Below are 21,234 nucleotides of genomic sequence, written 5' to 3'. Positions count from 1 at the left end.
CAGCCCCTTCATACAGATGAGTGATCCAAGAACTGGACCCCCGCCGATGTAATATTCATGGCCTAATGATATGCCACTGGGGAAGTGGAGGATTTAATGAATGCTACTATAGTGGACAAGGGTAGTGCAGGGGTTCATTCTGGTTTACCTGGTGGACGAGGGTAGTAGTGGGGTTAATGCCTGCTTTCCTGCTGGATTAGGGTAGTGGAGGGTTCAACACTGGTTTCCCTGTTCGACTAGGGTTGTGGAGGGTTTCATTAATACTTCCATGGTGGACTAGAGTAGTCGAGGGGTTAATCCTGGCTGCTGTGGTGGACTAGAGTAGTAGAGGGATTAATCCTAGTTGCTCTGGTGGATGAGGGAAATAAAGGGGTTAATCCTGGCTGCTCTGGTGGACGAGGGTAGTAGAGGGGTTAATCCTGGGTGCTCTGGTGGACGAGGGTAGTATTGGAGGGGCTTATTCTGGATTCCCTGGTGGGCTAGTGCAGTACAAGGGTTAATACTGGCTTCTGGGAGGACCAGGGTAATAGCAGGTGGGATAGGGCAGTTAACGCCTGCTTTTCTGCAGAATTAGGGTAATGGGGGGGCTTCCCTGGTGGACTACGACTATACACGGGTAATGTTGGCTTCCCTAGTAGACTAGGGTTATGTAGGGGTTAATCCTGGCTGCTCTGGTGGACGAGGTTAGTAGAGGGGTTAATCCTGGCTGCTCTGGTGGACGAGGGTAGTATTGGAGGGGCTTATTCTGGATTCCCTGGTGGGCTAGTGCAGTACAAGGGTTAATACTGGCTTCTAGGAGGACCAGGGTAATATAGCAGGTGGGATAGGGCATTTAACGCCTGCTTTTCTGCAGAATTAGGGTAATGGGGGGCTTCCCTGGTGGACTACGACTATACACGGGTAATGCTGGCTTCCCAAGTAGACTAGGGTTATGTAGGGGTTAATATTGGCATTTCCTGATGGAGTAGGGTAATAGAGGGGTTAATATTAGCTTCCCTGGTGGTCTTCGGTTAGTAGATCTGTATTGGGGCGTCTTCTGTCCTGGTGGGCTACAGCTGCCCTTGCATTATATGAACAGTCATTAAATTGGATGCAGAGAACACGCTGGACGGCTGCAGAAGACATACACAAACCATCCTGCTATACCCTTTCTCAACCACATGGTGGCACTGCTGCAAACACTGAAGGAAACAGCAATGCAATCGGCAGTGATCTGATCACAGTGGGATCATTCATTTCTGTATTACTTCCTCACAGAGCAGCTCCTGCATAAATCCGCTTTAAAGGTCTCCCAGAGGTGGACTCTCCTTTCCTAGTTAAGCTTTCACCAGCGCACGTCCCTCCGTCCCACGGAAGCCGTGCATTTCCCCAGGGCTTAATGCCAGTTTGCAGTCAATAGCCGTCTCCATCCTTAACTATTCCCGGTGTCAGACAGCGGAGCGCAGACGACGGAGCCTCTGGAGAAGCGAGCCGAGCAGCTCTGTATGCTCCGTGCACCTCAACTACTCCTGCGGGACATGTTCCCCTCGCGCGGGGACATCATACGAGCACTCTGGGCAGAAAACTGCAGAGCGCCAGGAGAGCGAATATTGATCCCGGGACGTGAATTACATTGTTTATCTGCAAAACCTGTAAAATATCAGAGTCCCGAGTCACAGAGAAACTGTATCCAGGAGGACCCGGGAGCAGCTGGACAGTTTACTGACACCCCATCTATATCTGGTCGTTCCCAGCAGCTCCACCTGCCACTCTCACAGCAAGAATCCCAGCACCACACTGCAGGGCTCGTTTACTATCCTATCACCTCCCTCGTTCCCCCGCCAACTGACTGATCGCTGGGGGTCCCCCAACAATCCAGAGAATGTTGACCTCCTCTAAATGACTCCTCTATGGGAGCGATGTACAAGGCTTTTTTTTTCCTGGTAGCCCCTTAGAGAATATATGGAGAGGAGGTGTCCAGGTATGACCTCCGCTCCATCCAGACAGGGTACCACAACAGTCAGACTATCAATGATCGACACTTTCATAGTCTCTCATTTACAGTAGGGACTCAAAATTCTTCCTAATAGCCGCATCGGCTGCTGCAGATCCTCTTTTCTAGAGGGATCAAGGAGACGTTCACATCATCCACTGATCAATCAGAGTGTGTCATTTGTGATAAAGAAGATCTGCAGCGGCTGAGGTGTGAAGCTACTTGCCCACACTTTGGTATAACTCCTCCAGAGATGGTGTCACATGTCAATAAGTCAGTGGTTGGCACAGAATAAACTTCTGACAACAGGGAGAGATAAGCGGTGCCCTATATATTGGCCAACTCTCACCGTATGGGTAAAAAAAATAGCCGACAGCCGAGTGTGTGTGTGGGTGGAGGGGGTCTCCCAACTCTCCTCCGACAGATGATGGGTTGAGGGGCAGCAAGGATCCGGAAATTTAACTTCCACCACCCGATCCTTTTGGCAGTAGAGTTCTCCAATCTCACACTTGTACATTCAGCTGAGTATTCCTGTGCATGGGGCGGCGTTGGGAGAGATGGCGGATGGGGGGAATCAGCATGGTCAGATTTACACTGGAGACATAACTAAAGGGAAGCACTCACCTATTTCTTCAATCAAGGGTTTACACGTCCTCGCCCCTTTAGGTGCTAACAGAGAAGTCAGCAGATTCAGGCCCTTAAATTCCTGTCCTGGGGTCTCTTTAGGCACATGGAGAGTGAAAACGCCTAAGAAAAGCGGCACAAATCGCAGAGGTGAGCGGTGAAGAAAAGTATAAGACGTATAAGCCTGAATTGCGCAAAAAAAAAATACAAAAGAAAGACCACCCCCCCCAATTTTCGGTTGTATATGGCAGTACAACCATAGACAAGATGTATTCCCAAAAAAAAAATATATATTTTTTTTGTGCCCGAGAATAGGGCACTGAAATTCCCACTACTCTGCTAATTCTCTATGGGCCTGCCGGAGAACTGTACACAACCATGAATCCATTCCAATGGGGCATTTCAGACCTAAACTCTTGGGTTGAGTGGGGGTCCGAGCGGCCAGACCACCACCGTTCCACAAGTCACCGTTTAAATATCAGATGCACAGCAAGCAGTGCGGTGGTTTGCATTTGTAGCATTTTTTTTCCCACATCCTTTGTGCATTTTTTTTCGTGCTTTTCCAATAAATGTGTGAATAAATGAAAACCCACAAAGAATTAAAAAAAATAAAAAAAAAAAAAATTCCGGAGGCCGCTAAAAAGCATATATGAAGCGCGTGATAAATTCTTACCATCATCTGCATTGTACGTGGCTTTCTGCCGCCCATCTTCCACTATCCGTCCAGGAAGCGTTAATCTAAAGAGAGAAGAAAACCATGAAGCCTATAGAGAGACCAGCAGACGGCTCAGGCTCTGTTGGATGGCGCACCTGTGTGTCTGGGCCCGTTTCACCCATCATCTGTGGTGCTGGTTTGGCAGTGTGGAGGTTGGACCTGAAAAGTCTATGACCCGGTCAACCTTTATCTGCACTTGTCCTTTCTGGCGCCATGGGAGTGATTCAGAAACGCTTCAGATACAATTTGTATTTTATGTGGTCTTGCTTTTAATACATTTAGGAGACTGTAATGGCACAGCGAATATAAAAAACGTAGAGTAGGACCCCCCCATATGAGAACGCCTTGGCGTGGCGGCTCAAAGAATTGATCAATTGTTTGCTAAATGTCTCATTTTGAAATACAGTTAGATATCAATGTATTGTGTTGTGACCATAGGCAGCGCTGGCTTCTTTCTCTTTTTTATATAGAATAAAATCCACTGGAGAATGTGGAGACTTTATACACTGTTGTATGTACATGAAAAGTCACTCTGGCCTCTACACAACACAGGGCTGTGGGATGGAGGCGGTGGGGGCACAATGTGAAATATAAGGATTTGTTCCTATTTTCATTCATGTGCATCACAGCAGATTTGCACCCATCAGCCATAACATAAAAAACACCTGTCTAATATTTTTGGTACTTTGGAGACCTGAGTCTCCGATTGTTATTTTAATGTTTTTCTTCATATATTATTTTAATGAGATCACGTCCAGCAATTTTGCATATTGAATAAAGAAACATTTATATATTTATTTGTTTATTAATCTTTGTATTTGATGCTGCATCAGTTCTTGCTTTTTTCCTAGGTGTTCACAGCTTTTTAAATTAGATGCAAAACATTTAGGGTCCTTCAGTAGGATATTAAAATATGCTAAGTATGTTACTATGAAAAACTAAACTTTTCTTGTACTAGGACATATGATTAAACCTAGTGCTGCAGCAGCAGATGACATCATTGCTTACACTCTGACTGATGATGTCACAATGGTGATGATGTCACAATACTAGGTGTCTGTTAGGTTAAGGATTCCGATGCCACTTTTCTTACTTTACCTTCAACTGTTGGCGAGTCTGACTAATGATGTCACAATGGCGATTATGTCACGATGGTGATGATGTCACAATACTAGGTGTGTTAGGTTAAGGATTCCGATGCCACTTTTCTCACTTTACCTTCAACTGCTGGAGAGTGAAGACGACTACTGCACACTTAGCAAATTCGTTATTATTGATATTAACTTATCATGGGACGAAAAAGGAAGCGTGGTGAAAAGAATAAGAGGAATGCTAAAAAGAGATGCATGAAAGAGAATTTTTCCCAGAGAGGAGAAACTTCTCAGGACATTGTACAGGACGTACCTGTTGAGAAGACAGATGATCCCTGTACATCATCTTCTGGACATTCTCCAGAGAAAAAGACCCTTAAAAAGGGGAAGAAAAGAGGGAACACATCTCCTGAGAAAGGAGATGAAACCCCAAATAAGAGAGGAAGAATGGTGGAATCTGAGAGTGCAAAGGATGTTACCTCTGAAATAAGGTTTAGCGGATCAGCTAAAACCAGGAGCTCTCACATCCATCATGAGGGAGCTGAAAATCAAAGTTGTAGAGAACAACTTAAGAGAAAGAGGACATCTGACACTGAGACCACCACAAAGAGAAGACGTGAGAGTGACAAATCCATCGATCAAGCTCCAGAAGGTAAAGTCTATAGTCATTTAATCACAGGCCACATCCATGATTTATATACAGTGTTTATTTATTTTACAAAATGTAATCTAATGACATAATTTTATCGCGTACATCAGAGCTCTCCACCTTCTATACTTGGGGCTCTCCAGCCACAACATGGTGGTAACCAGGTTCATCATGGTTCAAACTTCATGATAGATTTTAAAAAATTGCCAAGTTATTGTAGTGTTATATGTGAGTGTGACTGTAAGATTAATTGTTGGTTCTTATATCTGTTTTCTGTTCTAGGTGAAGTCGGTGCTCAGACCACCAGCCCTTCAGAGCAAGTGACTGCCTGTCTTTCCCTGGAGAATTTCATCTTTACCAGGAAGCTCGGAGAAGGCGCTTACGGCAAGGTGATGCTGGCGACACATCAACCCAGCGGACTTCAGCTGGCGGTCAAGATAGTCAAGAAGAGGACATTGTTGGAAAATGATAAAGACAACCTCCGCACAGAGAGAGATATCCTGGAAATCACTGAAGACAGCAGATTCTTCACACATGCCTATGGCACCTTCCAGACAGCGGTAAGGGACTCCTCACCTTCTAGATATTCTCTCCTTTCTCCCCATCATGTCCACTTGCTTCCATTTGATTGCAAATTCAATCTTTGCCTGTGTAAATGAAGAGACCTGCTGCATGCTCTGTGTGCCTGTATGCCCTGGGCGCCATTACTGACGGCAATCAGTAGAGGAGTTTGACTTCGTTTTCACCCTGGACACCTCTCCAGTGTGTGCAGACACAGAGACATGTCTTCTGAGCATACAGTATAGGTCCCAGAACCATAGTAAATGTTATCAGGATGGATAAAATCTGCATTATTTACCATCTTCTCCCTTTCTCTCGCACAGGACTATGCATTTTATGCCATGGAATATCTGGGTGGTGGCGAGTTGTCTGCATTTATCCGTTCCAGAGCCCCCCTGGATGTCTGCACGACCAGGTAAGAGAGCAGCCGCTCTGTGATATCTGTAGCCGCTGTCTCCCCTCATAGTTATTAGTAGTTCCGTAGAACAATTAATGCTGATAGGATTTTTTCTTCCTTATTAGGTTCCTTGCAGCAGAAATCTTGAGTGGAATAGAGTTTCTCCACGGTCGTGGGATTATTCACTGGTAATAAGTAATTTCTTGTTTTATACATAGGGAAAGATTTACTATGGGAAATAGTTAAATGTGCCAGAATTGTGGTGTTATTTGTGCCAATATTCTGGTGAACATGACGTGTTCCACATTTATCAAAAGTTTTAGACACTTTTTGGGGCTCACTTGAAGAGGGGACAAGGCTTTTATGGAGATGGGAATAGTTTGATGGGAATCCATGTGGCTTACAATGTCACAACGTGCAACTAAATTCTAACCAGATTTTTGTGATAATGATTGGCTCTAAGTAATGAAAACAATAGTGGTGTAAGATCAGACAAAAGTCTCTGAAGATGCTCCTGAGTCACACAGCCACTGTGATGAATTTGGTGCGTTTTCAGAAAGCCTGGTATATGTCAACACAAGATAGGATTAGTGACTCTGCCACCTAGTGTATAGTGAGTGGTCCTGTGAAGCCCCCACAGCAACCCAAGCACTACAGCTGATCTATGTCTGACTCACAGAACTATTTCTCTTTCTTTTTTTAAGTGATATAAAACCAAACAACATTCTTCTGGACAGTGATGGACACGCTAAGATTGCGGATTTCGGCCTTGCTGCTATGAATGTATTTGACTCTATGATAACCTGGGAATTTGACGGCGCTTTTCGCTATATGGCTCCTGAGGTGACTATGTGACTACTGATATCTCATATTTTATTCTCACTTAATGTGGAGCTTGTGGAATCACAGATCTATCTCCGCAGCGCCCACATTTCCTAACGCTATCATATAGATGCACTGTGTAAGGGCCCCCATGCACATTACACTAAAGTCAGCTGAACCGGCCAATATCAGAGGGATCAACTTAGGGCAGCACGGTGGCTCAGTGGTTAGTACAGCAGCCTTGCAGCGCTGGGGTCCTGGGGTCAAATCCCACCAAGGATAATACCATGTTTATGTGGTTTTCCTCCGGGATCTCCGGTTTCCTCCCATACTCCAAAGACATAGTGATAGGGAAAGCACTGTATGTAACGCACTGCGGAATAAGATAGCGCCGTATAAGAAAAGCATAATAAATAAAAAAAAAAAGTTTAATGTGTACTGGGGCTTCTCGACTTGAGAGGTAGCTATCAACCAAATGATCTTTTGGCCGACATGTCATATGTATGGGGGCTTAGGTGTGGAAAAACACTACCAGTAATCATGGACCACGGTAGTTTTCTCTCTCTCAGGATGGACAATGTACTAACTTACTCTTCGAATCTTATATTTCCACAGTTGATTTATCAACAGCCCTTTAATTACACGGTCGACCTGTTTGCTTTTGGGGTCATACTCTTCCAAATGGCCACAGGCTCGTACCCGTTTTACTCTGGTCCGTGTCCTCTAAGGATCGCCAGTTCAGTAGCAAATGATAAACCTTGCTATCCGCGCACCATGGATTCTCAGCTCAGGGATCTCATAAAGAGAGTGAGTAAATAGACACTTCTACCTGGAGATATAGGTAGGATAGACCAGTCAGGAGATTTGATAATACACCGTACATTTCATCACCACTGTGTTGGGTATTTCAGCTTTATCCAATAGAAGGAATTGGGGCAATGCTGGAGCCCCGGGACAGCCTCTCCTATATGTACAGTGTTGTTATCTACAGGCCAGTTTATACAGTAAAGAGGCTGCCGGGCTCACCATAACCTCTTCACACAGCTAATCATCAGGATTACTGGGTATCGGCCCCGGACTGATCGACTACTGATGGCCTATCCTGTACTATCCTATCCTGTCCTATCCTATCCCGTACTGTCCTATCCTATCATATCCCGTCCTATCCTATCCTGTACCATCCTATCCTGTACCATCCTATCATATCCCGTCCTGTACTATCCTGTCCTATCCTATCCTGTCCTATCCTATCCTATCCCGTCCTATCCTATCCCGTCCTATCCTATCCTGTCCTATCCTATCCCGTACTGTCCTATCCTGTCCTATCCTATCCTGTCCTATCCTATCATATCCCGTCCTATCCTATCCTGTACCATCCTATCATATCCCGTCCTGTCCTATCCTGTCCTGTCCTATCCTATCCCGTCCTATCCTATCCTGTACCATCCTATCCTGTACTATCCTATACCATCCTATCCTATCCTGTCCTGTCCTATCCCGTCCTGTACTATCCTATCCTGTCCTGTCCTATCCTGTTGTATTTGTTTCTAGCAATGGTTGTTTTAACAAATTCATCTTTCTATAAGAAAATAAGAACATAATTCTGTTACTGCTGTTTTGTCTGAGATTATTTATATTATTACTTGTGATATAATAATGGTTCTTCTATATTTGCAGCTCTTGTGTAAATCACCAAAGAAGAGGCAGGTTCTTTGCAGCAATCTAAAAGGACATCCATTCTTCTCGCCCATAAACTGGGAGGAATTAGAGGCGGGAAGGTCCCGTCCACCATTTACAATGACACCTGTAAGTGCACAGCGTTATTTTATTATAATGTCACCTCCTCGTCTGTGTAATGTGATAATATGTGTAAGAAATACTCTGATAATGAGTAACAATCCTACATAGTGTAGGCCAGAATGTGTTTATCCTCCCCTGCTGGTAAATGGGTGGAATTACAGTAGGGGGCAGGATGGACAGGCTTTTATATATTTCTCAAAAGTGTAATTATTGTCCCCAATTCTTCAGGCCACTTAGTGACTAACTTGGATCCATTAGACTGTGTTCACACTGTGCATTTTTTTTTTTTAGAAAGACACATAATATTCTCGCCAATTTTTGGGGAAAACCACAACAAAACTATGCATATTTGTTGATACTGTGGCAAAAGAACCCAATGTGGTTGCAACGTGTGAACACAGCTTCATGGTGCAGTTGTAGCAGATGTGGAGACCGCAGATTGCCAGGCAGCACCAGGACTTGACTTGTTCTCAAGCTGCAGGTAACAATGCATTGTGGTGATTAGCGTCAATCTGCACACGGTTACCACGGCTCATCCACAATCTGTACAGGTGCCCTCGGGAGGGGACGGATATCATTAAATACCTAATGAATTAACCAGACTGACTTGTCTTTCTTCTATAGATCCCGGTTATGGAAACCAGCGAAGAAACAGAATTGCACCAAGTGATATCTGGCACTGAAGCTCAGAAACCATCTATAACCCCGGAGGACAAGCGGCTGTTCTGTGGCTTCTCCTACATCAGCAACAGGTGGAAGAGCATTAACAGCCGCAGAAATAACAGCAATGGAAATATAACGTAGTCCCCTCCCCCCCAATACCTGACTACTGGGTCAGGGAGGCGTGGACCTGGGTGTGGTCTGAAGAAACAGGCGGAGTCTGTTGGAATCCCACCCCCAAGGTCTTCCATCTATTCTGTTACATATCAGCGATCATAATCTCCTGCATTCTCATCTGGCAGGCATGCTACTTGGAGATGCAGGACCGTCATACTACAGGACGGCACGGTGGCGCAGTGATTAGCGCTGTTAGCGAGCAGCACGGTGGTCCTGGGTGTAAATCTGGGACACCATCTGCACAGAGTTTGTATGTTCTCCCCGTGTCCGTGTGGGTTTTCTCCGGGTACTCCGGTTTCCTCCCACAACTCAAAACATACTGATAGGAGAAAAAAATAAAATGATTAATTATTGAACATCATCATCCTGTATCTCGTGTATTTCTGTATTTATTACCAGTGTGTGATCTATAGAAAGGTGGTAACACTGCACATTGTCATGGGTGTCATATACTATTACTTATCCTCTACATTACACATCAGTGAGAAGTAATTGATGTCCACAGTGACATAAAACAGGAATTTCTGAATAAGTAGGTTTTGGGCCTCTAGTAGTCTGCACAGTAACCATGTAACACGTAAACTCACCGGCTCCTTCCTACAGCCCTCCCTACACGTTGTTGTTGCTTCCTCCTGAGAATGAGGTTGTGTTGATATATGTATGACAGACACCTGCGCTGGCTATTTGTTGGGATTGCGGTTCTGCGACAAAAGTACAGTGTTCCCAAGGATCCCCTTAGTGGAGTCCGACTGATAAATATTAGGAGTTAATTAAAAATAAATTGCTGTGTAGATAAATGGTGCCAGAAAAAAAAAATATAATACAGTGGCATGCAAAAGTTTAGGCACCCCTGGTCAAAATTACTGTTATTGTGAACAGTTAAGCAAGTTGAAGATAAAATGATCTCTAAAAGGCCTAAAGTTAAAGAAGACACATTTGTTTTGTATTTTAGACTAAAAGCAGGAGAAGGCTATAAGAAGATAGCAAAGCGTTTTCAAGTTGTCCTTTCCTCAGTTCAATATGTAATTCAGAAATAGCAGTTTACAGGAACAGTGGAGGTCAAGATAAGGTCTGGAAGGCCAAGCAAAATTTCAGAGACAGCTGCTTGTAGGATTGCTAGAAAGGTATATCAGAACCCCCACTTGACTGCAAAAGACCTTCAGAACGATTTAGCAGATTCTGGAGTTGTGGTAATTGTTCTACTGTTCAGAGACACCTTAGCAAATATGGCCTTCATGGAAGAGTCATCGGAAGAAAACCTCTCCTGCACCCTCACCATAAAATTTAGCATCAGAGGTATGCAAAAGAACATCTAAACAAGCCCAATGCATTTTAGAAACAAGTCCTGTGTGTCACGCTGCTGCCGCCGCGGCCCCCGCCAGTACCTGTTCTTCTGCCACACTCTCGGGCGGTCTCCACGCCGCGGTCCTATCGGCGGTCCTCCTTCCCCCGTCGCCTGCTTCTGCCTGGTGTCCTGTGCCTCATTGGGCGCGCACCCCAGGCCAGCTTCCTGCTCCTCAGCGGGGGAGCGCGCACACTGTCGTCAGGCGCACGCGTGCTCCCTGTTCCTCCTGAGGTCGCGCGCTCCCCTCCTAGCTCTGGGAGGGGCCATGACCCGGAAGTCCCTGCTACTACCCCCTATATCAGGCCGCCTCTTCCTGCTGGCGGTGCCTGATTATCACTGATGCCCTGCTAAGTGATTCTGGCCCCTGTCCCTGTGCGCACCCCTGTCTCCTTCCTGTCGCTAGTTCTCCCGTCTTACCTCTGTCCTCTCCTAGGCTCTAGAGGTTGAGGTCGCATTCCGGTCTGTCCTGGTCCCCTGGCTGTGTTGTCTAGATGGTGCCCTCTTCCCTCCGTCTCAGCCGTGCTCCCGATCTGCCCGCCAACCGTGTTCCTGTTCCAGAGGAGGTCCTCCGCCTGCATCTCCGGTTTCTTGTCGGCCCTCCTGTATTCTCTCTGGGTACCAGCTGCCGTGGCGATAGTTACCCGCGGGCCTGCCCCATACACTCCCTGTATAGGGGGTGGTCCACCTGGCCAGCTCGCCCGTGGGAGGTTCGTTGCCACGGTCCAGCGGGTCCACTCCAGATCTACCTTAGTCTCACATCACAGAATAATCAGGCCATGGATCCCGCTGGTACCCCGACCCCGAAGGAACTTTTGTTCCTCTGAGAAAATCAGGCGAGGATCATGTCGTTCCTCAAATCCATGGAGTCCCGTCTCTCCTCTTTGCATACATCCTTCGTTGGGGCCGTCTTTGCCAGTCTAAATGTCTTCTTCCAGTACAACCTCTCAAGACTTCGCTACCTGCCTTGGGTCCAGCGGACCTGCCTCCGGCCTACGGGTCCTTTGCTGACGTCTTTGACAAGAAGGAAGCAGAGACTCTTCCACCGCACCGGCCATATGATTGCCCGATCGAGCTTGTTCCAGGTTCCACCCCGCCCCGGGGGCGAATTTATCCTTTGAGTCCGCTCGAATCCCAAGCCATGTCGGAGTACGTGCGGGAGAATTTGGCCAGAGGCTTCATTCAGAAGTCATCTTCACCCGCTGGAGCAGGTTTCTTTTTTGTCAAGAAGAAGGACGGGTCTCTCCGCCAGTGAATCGACTATCGGGGTCTTAATGAGATCACTATCAAGAACAAATACCCCCTACCTCTCATCCCTGAGTTATTCGATCGGCTGCGAGGGGAGCGGATCTTTTCCAAATTGGATCTCCGTGGAGCCTACAATCTCATCCGTATTCGCTCCGGAGATGAATGGAAGACCGCTTTCAACACCAGGGAATGGAGCTACGAGTATCTTGTCATGCCATTCGGATTGTGCAACGCCCCCGCCGTCTTTCAGGAATTTGTAAATGACATCTTCCGAGATGTACTCCTGTGTGGTTGTATATCTGGACGATATCCTTGTCTTCTCTCCTGATCTGCCCGCCCACAGGAGAGATGTCCGTCGAGTACTGTTACGTTTAAGGGAGAATCGCCTGTATGCTAAGTTGGAGAAGTGCGCCTTCAAACAGTCCTCCCTTCTGTTCTTATGATACGTCATCTCCGACTCTGGCTTGCGCATGGACCCGGAGAAAGTATCTGCCGTCCTTAACTGGCCGCGTCCCCAGGGGGTAAAAGTCATTCAGCGATTCCTGGGCTTCGCAAATTACTACCAGCAGTTTATTCCTCATTTTCCCTCTTTGAATAGTCCTATCTCCTCTTTGATCCGTAAGGGAGCTAATCCGCACGTCTGGTCTCCTGAAGCCGAGAACGCCTTCATGTCTCTGAAGCAAGCTTTTGCCACGGCACCCGTGCTCCATCGCCCCGAGGCCAACAAACTTTTCATCCTCGAGGTGGATGCTTCCGCAACCGGGGCTGGAGCAGTTCTGTCTCAAAAATCTCCCTCTGGTAGGCTGGTTACTTGCGGTTTCTTCTCCAAGTCCTTCTCCACTTCGGAGTGAAACTACTCCATCGGAGATCGCGAACTGCTTGCCATCAAGTTGGCTCTGGAAGAATGGAGGTACCTGTTGGAGGGAGCCGTACATCCGTTCACAATCTTCACGGATCATAAAAACCTGGCTTACCTTCGTTCGGCACAGAGACTCAATCCTCGGCAGGCTAGGTGGTCCCTGTTCTTCGGCCGATTCGATTTTGATCTGCACTTTCGTCCCGGCAACAAAAACCTTAAGGCTTACGCTTTGTCCAGGTCCTTCCTTTCTGTGGATGTGGAGGAGGAACCCACGCATATCTTGGATCCATCCAGGCTCATCACCGTGGCACCCCTCTCTCTCGTGTCGTCGCCACCTGGTAAGACATTTGTACCAGAAAAGGACCGAAGACGGATCCTACGCTGGGGACACGCTTCCAAACTTGCGGGCCATGTCGGCCTTAAAAAGACACGTGTCCTTGTCTCCCGCTACTACTGGTGTCCGACTCTTCTCCTGGATGTCCGAGACTTCGTCGCTTCCTGTCCGTCCTGTGCTAAAACCAAGGTGCCTAAGCAGTTGCCTTCCGGTCTTTTACATCCGCTTCCAGTTCCATCGTCCCCCTGGCGACACATTGCCATGGATTTTATTACCGATTTACCCAGGTCTGCAGGTTGTACCGTCGTCCTTGTGGTGGTCGACAGATTCTCGAAGATGGCACATTTCATCTCTCTTCCCGGGTTACCTTCAGCACCAGACTTGGCAAAAGTTTTCATTCACCACATCTTCCGTCTCCATGGTCTACCCCAACATATTGTCTCGGACAGAGGAGTCCAATTCACCTCTCGATTCTGGAGAGCCCTTTGCAGGTCAATGGATGTCACACTTGACTTCTCCTCTTCGTATCATCCACAGTCCAATGGACAAGCGGTGAATTATTTGGTGAATTATCTCCGGCACTTTTCTAATGCCCACCAGGACGACTGGTCAGACTTACTCCCATGGGCAGAATTCGCCTATAACAACCACGTCAGCGAGTCTTCTGGTAAATCTCCTTTCTTTGTTGTCTACGGGCAGCATCCGGGTGTACCGCTTCCGGTTCCCTCTGCCTCGGGTGTACCGGCGGCTGACCTTCTGTCCGGGGATTTCTCCAGGATCTGGCAGGAGACCAAGGCCGCTCTCGAGTTAGCACGCGACAGGGTAAAAAGACACGCAGACAAAAGGCGCCTGGATTCCCCGCCATATCACCCTGGTGATAGGGTTTGGTTGTCTTCCAGGTTCATTCGTCTCAAGAGCCCGTCCCATAAACTGGGCCCTCGCTATATTGGTCCCTTCGAGGTCTTGGCTCGTATTAACGACGTCTCCTACAAATTACGACTTCCCGCCTCACTCCACATCCCTAATGCCTTTCATGTCTCCCTTCTAAGGCCGGTCATCCTCAATCGCTTCTAAACCTCTGCTACTCAGTCGTCGCCGCCTGTCTCCGCGGACGATGAGTTTGAGGTTAAAGACACTTTGGCCATGAAGAAGCGAAAGGGGAGGACCTATTTCCTGGTCGATTGGAAGGGCATTGGTCCCGAGGAGAGATTCTGGGAACCTCAGGAGAATATTCTGGCCCCTCGTATTTTGGCTAAGTTTTTTTCCACTCTGCGGAGAGGGGCGCGTAGGGAGGGGGGTACTGTCACGCTGCTGCCGCCGCGGCCCCCGCCAGTACCTGTTCTTCTGCCGCACTCTCGGGCGGTCTCCACACCGCGGTCCCGGCTCCCGCAGTCCTATCGGCGGTCCTCCTTCCCCCGTCTCACTGACCCGGCGCCTGCTTCTGCCCGGTGTCCTGTGCCTCGTCGGGCGCGCACCCCAGGCCAGCTTCCTGCTCCTCAGCGGGGGAGCGCGCACACTGTCGTCAGGCGCACGCGCGCTCCCTGTCCCTCCTGAGGTCGCGCGCTCTCCCCTCCTAGCTCTGGGAGGGGCCATGACCCAGAAGTCCCTGCTACTACCCCCTATATCAGGCCGCCTCTTCCTGCTGGCGGTGCCTGATTATCACTGATGCCCTGCTAAGTGATTCTGGCCCCTGTCCCTGTGCGCACCCATCTCCTTCCTGTCGCTAGTTCTCCCGTCTTACCTCTGTCCTCTCTCCTAGGCTCTAGAGGTCGAGGTCGCATTCCGGTCTGTCCTGGTCCCCTGGCTGTGTTGTCTAGTTGGTGCCCTCTTCCCTCCGTCTCGGCCGTGCTCCCAATCTGCCCGCCAACCGTGTTCCTGTTCCAGAGGAGGTCCTCCGCCTGCATCTCCGGTTTCTTGTCGGCCCTCCTGTATTCTCTCTGGGTACCAGCTGCCGTGGCGATAGCTACCCGCGGGCCTGCCCCATACACTCCCTGTATAGGGGGCGGTCCACCTGGCCAGCTCGCCCGTGGGAGGTTCGTTGCCACGGTCAAGCGGGTCCACTCCAGATCTACCTTAGTCTCACATCACACTGTGAATCGTTGAAGTTAAAATAAAACTCTTTGGCAGCAAAGATCAAAGGTATGTGCAGAGAAAAAAATTGCATAGAATTTCAGCAAAAGAACATCTCTCCAACCTTTAAGAATGGGGATGGATCAATCATGCTTTGGAGTTGTGTTGCAGACAATGGCACAGGGAACATTTCACAGGTAGAGGGAAGAATGGAGTCAATGAAATTTCAACAAATTCTTGATGCAAACATAACACCATGTGTAAAAAAACTGAATTTGAAAGCAGGATGGCTTCTACAAATGGATAATGATCACACACATCAAAATCCACAATAGACTACCTCAAAAGGCGATAGCTAGAGGTTTTTCAATGGCCCTCACAGTCCCCCGATTCAATCATCATTGAAAATCTGTGGCTAGTCCTCAAAATAGCAGTGCATGCAAGACGACCCAGGAATCTCACAGAAATGGAAGAATTTTCCAAGGAAGAATGGATGAAAATCCATCAAACAAGAATTGAAAGACTCTTGGCTGGCTACTAAAAGCGTTTACAAGCTGTGATATTTTTAAAAGGGAGTGCTACTAGGTACTAACTATGCAGGGTGCCCAAACTTTTGCATTGGCCTATTTTCCTTATTGTAATTTTTAAAATGTAAAAAATGACAATATATAATTTTTTTGGCCTAAAATACAGAGAAAATGTGTCATCTTTAACTTTAGCCCTTTTAGAGATCATTCCATCTTCAACTTGCTTAACTGGTCACAATAACAGTAATTTTGACCAGGGGTGCCCAAACTTTTAAATGCCACTGTATATACTTATGAAAAGATCAATTAAATGTGCAGTAGTAGCTGCAAACAATGAGTCATAAATCGCACAAACCTAGAGTAATTAAAGCAAGGACAAAGACTGCAGTAAACTTACTTTAGTAGGGAAGTGCGGTGGCTGCAGGAACTTAGCTAGCAAGCAGCGGTTATCTGGCACGTGGAGTGATGGCTGGAATCACTGCAGAGGGATGGTTGAAATGGTGGCGTGGCACCAAAGGGTGTCCCCCCTTGTTGGTGCGACGATGACTCCGATGCTGCTGGAAGTTGGAGTGGAAAGGCAGCGGCGGCATACTCGGGTCTAGAGACGCCGCCGGATGGCAGCGGGATGAGGAGGCGTGGTCAGGGTGACATCAACGCGACTAGGGATGGGAGCGCAAGTGGGCCAAAATAGTGCCAACGCGTTTCCAAGGTACTTGGAGCTTCTTCGTCAGGGCTATCAGCCCCTGTTGCGCCCAACCCCTTATACAGCTTGACCCGCACCTCCCCCCATCTGACGCCACCATAGAAAGTGCAATGTTAAAAAGTGAATAATAGAAGTGCCCATACTGATATATTAATGTGAAAATATGCATAGTTAGGCTGAAAGCATGTGGGTAATCAGAATGGTAATAAGAAAGACCATAATGGTGGGAGAGGGGATGCATTAATTAAAATTTAAATATTTTATTTAAGTGAATTAAAAATTAAATAAGAGCAATTAAGAGTCAACCATGCAGCATGGTGTAGCTTACCAGAAATATAGAGGCATATACTGTATGAAAAATATGAATAAAAACAAACAAGAAGGTGAATACTGTATATACTCGCGTATAAGCAGAGATTTTCAGCCCATTTTTGGGGGCTGAAAGTCCCCCTCTCGGCCTATACGAGAGTCATATACCAGGGGGTCGGCGGGGGAGAGGGGGAGGGGGTGTCAGGTCATACTTACCCCCTCCTGGCGTGGTTACTGCAGCCCCCTGCTTCTCCCGGTCTCAGGCTCCTTCCTTCAGTGGTCACATGGTCCGCTCATTAAAGTCATGAATATGTGCATATTTATGACTTTAATGAGCGGTACCACGTGACCACTGAAGGAAGGAGCCTGAGACCAGGAGAAGCAGGGGGGGCTGCAGAGACTGTGCCAGGAGGGGGTAAGTATAAGCTATATTCACCTGTCCCGGGTCCATCGCTGCATCCTCTCTGCGTCCTGTTTGTGATATTCAGGTCAGAGGGTGCTGTGACGTAGTTAGTGCGCTTCGTGCCCTCTGCCTGAACGTCACTGACAGGATGCGGAGGAGAGGACAGAGCGACGCGCAGCCATTGAGCGGGGATCGGTAAATATCGCCAGCGCCGGGGTCCTGAGCCAGCGGTGACATCAGAACCTGTCACCGCCTGCTCAGGACACCGGCACCGGGCCCCAGCGACGAGAGGTATTTCATTTTTTATTTGCAGCGGCACCAGCAGCAATATATGGGGGGCGTAATCTATGGAGCAGCAATATATGGGGGCGTAATCTATGGAGCAGCAATATATGGGGGCGTAATCTATGGAGCAGCAATATATGGGGGCGTAATCTATGGAGCAGCAATATATGGGGGCGTAATCTATGGAGAAGCAATGTATGGGGGCGTAATCTATGGAGCAGCAATGTATGGGGGCGTAATCTATGGAGCAGCAATATATGGAGGCGTAATCTGTAGGAGCAGCAATATATGGGGGCGTAATCTGTAGGAGCAGCAATATATGGGGGCGTAATCTGTAGGAGCAGCAATATATGGGGGCGTAATCTGTAGGAGCAGCAATATATGGGGGCGTAATCTGTAGGAGCAGCAATATATGGGGGCGTAATCTATGGAGCAGCAATATATGGAGGCGTAATCTATGGAGCAGCAATATATGGGGGCGTAATCTATGGAGCAGCAATATATGGGGGCGTAATCTATGGAGCAGCAATATATGGGGGCGTAATCTATGGAGCAGCAATGTAAGGGGGCGTAATCTATGGAGCAGCAATGTAAGGGGGCGTAATCTATGGAGCAGCAATATAAGGGGGCGTAATCTATGGAGCAGCAATATAAGGGGGCGTAATCTATGGAGCAGCAATATAAGGGGGCGTAATCTATGGAGCAGCAATATAAGGGGCGTAATCTATGGAGCAGCAATATAAGGGGGCGTAATCTATGGAGCAGCAATATAAGGGGGCGTAATCTATGGAGCAGTAATATAAGGGGGCGTAATCTATGGAGCAGCAATATAAGGGGGCGTAATCTATGGAGCAGCAATATAAGGGGGCGTAATCTATGGAGCAGCAATATAAGGGGGCGTAATCTATGGAGCAGCAATATAAGGGGGCGTAATCTATGGAGCAGCAATATAAGGGGCGTAATCTATGGAGCAGCAATATAAGGGGGCGTAATCTATGGAGCAGCAATATAAGGGGGCGTAATCTATGGAGCAGCAATATAAGGGGGCGTAATCTATGGAGCAGTAATATAAGGGGGCGTAATCTATGGAGCAGCAATATAAGGGGGCGTAATCTATGGAGCAGCAATATAAGGGGGCGTAATCTATGGAGCAGCAATATAAGGGGGCGTAATCTATGGAGCAGTAATATAAGGGGGCGTAATCTATGGAGCAGCAATATATGGGGGCGTAATCTATGGAGCAGCAATATATGGGGGCGTAATCTATGGAGCAGCATATGAGGGCGTTATCTATGGGGCAGCATATGGGGGCGTTATCTATGGGGCCATAACCTTTGTGCAGCATTACATGGGGTGTATTTTGTATGGAGCATCTTATGGGGCCATCTTGGACTGTATGGAGCATTATATGGGGCTCCTGATTCAATATGGATATTCAAAAACATTTAACCTACTGATGTCTCAATTAATTTTACTTTTATTGGTATCTTTTTATTATTGAAATTTACCAGTAGCTGCTGCATTTTCCATCCTAGGCTTATACGCGAGTCAATAAGTTTTCCCAGTTTTTTGTGGCAAATTTAGAGGGGGTCGGCTTATACACGAGTATATACAGTACATTAAAAAATATAACAATCTATTAAAAATCGTAAAAATAGATAAATGTATGAGACTGACCATTATTAGTTATGCCATGATAAAAAATGGAAATAAAAATGCAGTTGATTAATAAAAACATGTGGGTGAGAGAGCTTTTCACCCATCATGAGAAGGCATGAAGTTCAATCTCATGATTGAGGCCCCTAGGGGCTAGACAATCCAAGGTGAAAATCCACTGGGATTCCACCTAGGACATACGTTTGAGGTAGTCACCGCCCCTTTTATTTTTACGTACCACCTGGATACCACAGAACAAAATTCCTCTTGTTGATTTCTTATGATAATCCTTCAAGTGTCTGGAAAGTGGATGGCTGTTATGAATGGGTCACCGAGGAGGATGGCAGGAACAGGCTAAGCCACCAGGAAACCAGAGAGGTTGGTAACTGAGCGGATTGCAGACCCCTGATCCTATCAACACAACTAGAAGTAGCCGTGGAGCGTTCCTACGAAGCCCTAGACACCTCGGCACAGCCGGAGAGCTAACTAAGCCTAAAGGCAGAAAGGTGAAATCTAAACTGCCCCGAAGCAGATCCCCAAAGGAATAGACAGCCCCTAAACATATATTGTTGGTGAGACAAGATGAACAAAACCACAGGCACAAAAATAGACTGAGCAAATGGTGGGGCCCAAGTTGTCTAGATAGGACAGGACAGAAACAGGGATTTTTGTGAGTACTCACCGTAAAATCCTTTTCTCCGAGACGCTCATTGGGGGACACAGGTACTGTGGGGTGTATGCTACTGCCACCTGGAGGCTGACACTAGGCAATACAACACAAAGTTAGCTCCTCCCCCGCCGCATACACCCTCGCCCTGATTGCGGGCGGAAACCAGTTTAGTGCAAAAGCAGTAGGAGAGCAATAACCATTAGCCTTAATGCAGTAAACAATATGTCTGGCAAAGGACCACCCTGACATTCACAACAACATGCCAATTAATCCAATAACCAAAAACCGACAGGCTAACAGGGTGGGAGCTGTGTCCCCCAATGAGCGTCTCGGAGAAAAGGATTTTACGGTGAGTACTCACAAAAATCCCTGTTTCTCCTTCGTCTCATTGGGGGACACAGGTACTGTGGGACGTCCTAAAGCAGTCCCTGGGTGGGAGATTGACTCACCTATCCAAGCTCCATGCATCCCTTGTTTAAAGGTGCGCTACCGCAGCTTGGAGAATCCTTCTACCCGGGCTCGCATCCGCCGAAGCCTGAGTATAGACAATGTAATATTTAGTAACGTGTACAGGCTGGACCAGGTTGCTGCTTTGCATACCTGCTCCAACGAAGCCTGATGCCGAAGCGCCCAAGAGGCACCACTGCCTGAGTAAAATGCGCTTTGATCCCTGATGGAACCAGCGCCCCTCAGTTGCGATAGGCCTCTTGAATAGTTAAACGGATCCCTCTGGCTATGGTCGATTTCTGAGCCAGCGAGTCCCTTCCTGCGCCCTTCAGGGAGCACGTACGCGCATCCGTCTGGCGCAAAGGTGCCGTCCTTGACACGTACCTCCGGAGAGCTCTTACCAGGTCAAACGTGTGCAAAGCTTCTTCCACACGATGCACTGATACCGGACAGGACGAAGGCAAGACAATATCCTCCTTGATGTGGAATGGGGACATTCCTTTGGAAGAAAAAAGGGGGGAGCTGACCTAAGCACCACCTTATCTTGCAGAAAGCGAGGAACGGTGCTCTGCACGCCAGCGCCGCCAACTCCGACAATCGCCTAACTGAGGTGACTGTTTCCAAAAACAACCCCTTCTACGAACGAAATGGTAAGGGAACGACCTGTCGTGGCTCAAAGGGAGCTTCCTGCAGAACACTGAGGACCAGGTTAAGATCCCTGGTGCCCATTGGCGCCTTATAGGGAGGTACTAGATGAGAGACTCCCTGGATGAAAGCCTTTACCTGCATATTAGTAGCCATTCTACACTGGGATAGGAAGGACAATGCCGATCTCCGACTCCTAAGAGAGCTTGGGCTAATCCTGAGTCTAGGCCCGACTGGAGAGAGGCCAAGATGTCGGGAATAGAGAATG

General features: G+C 47.6%; 1 protein-coding gene across 2 annotated transcripts in view; it reads right to left on the bottom strand.

The window, feature by feature from the left end:
* The window catches only part of SHQ1 (SHQ1, H/ACA ribonucleoprotein assembly factor), an 82,174-nt gene that overhangs the window by 50,907 nt on the left and 10,033 nt on the right, over positions 1-21,234 (bottom strand). For both annotated transcript variants that reach the window (XM_073569698.1, XM_073569699.1), the window contains exons 3-4: positions 3,270-3,334; positions 2,597-2,719 (exon numbers count right to left, since the gene is read on the bottom strand). In XM_073569698.1, the coding sequence (XP_073425799.1) occupies positions 2,597-2,719; positions 3,270-3,334 (188 nt within the window). The remainder of the gene's footprint in view (positions 1-2,596; positions 2,720-3,269; positions 3,335-21,234) is intronic.

Source organism: Dendrobates tinctorius, unplaced genomic scaffold (assembly GCF_039654945.1).
Source record: "Dendrobates tinctorius isolate UK_male_01 unplaced genomic scaffold, ASM3965494v1 ptg000027l, whole genome shotgun sequence".
NCBI classification, from domain to species: Eukaryota; Metazoa; Chordata; class Amphibia; order Anura; family Dendrobatidae; genus Dendrobates; species Dendrobates tinctorius.
Note: the sequence above shows the minus strand (reverse complement) of the source record. Positions and strands in the feature narration are given on the sequence as shown.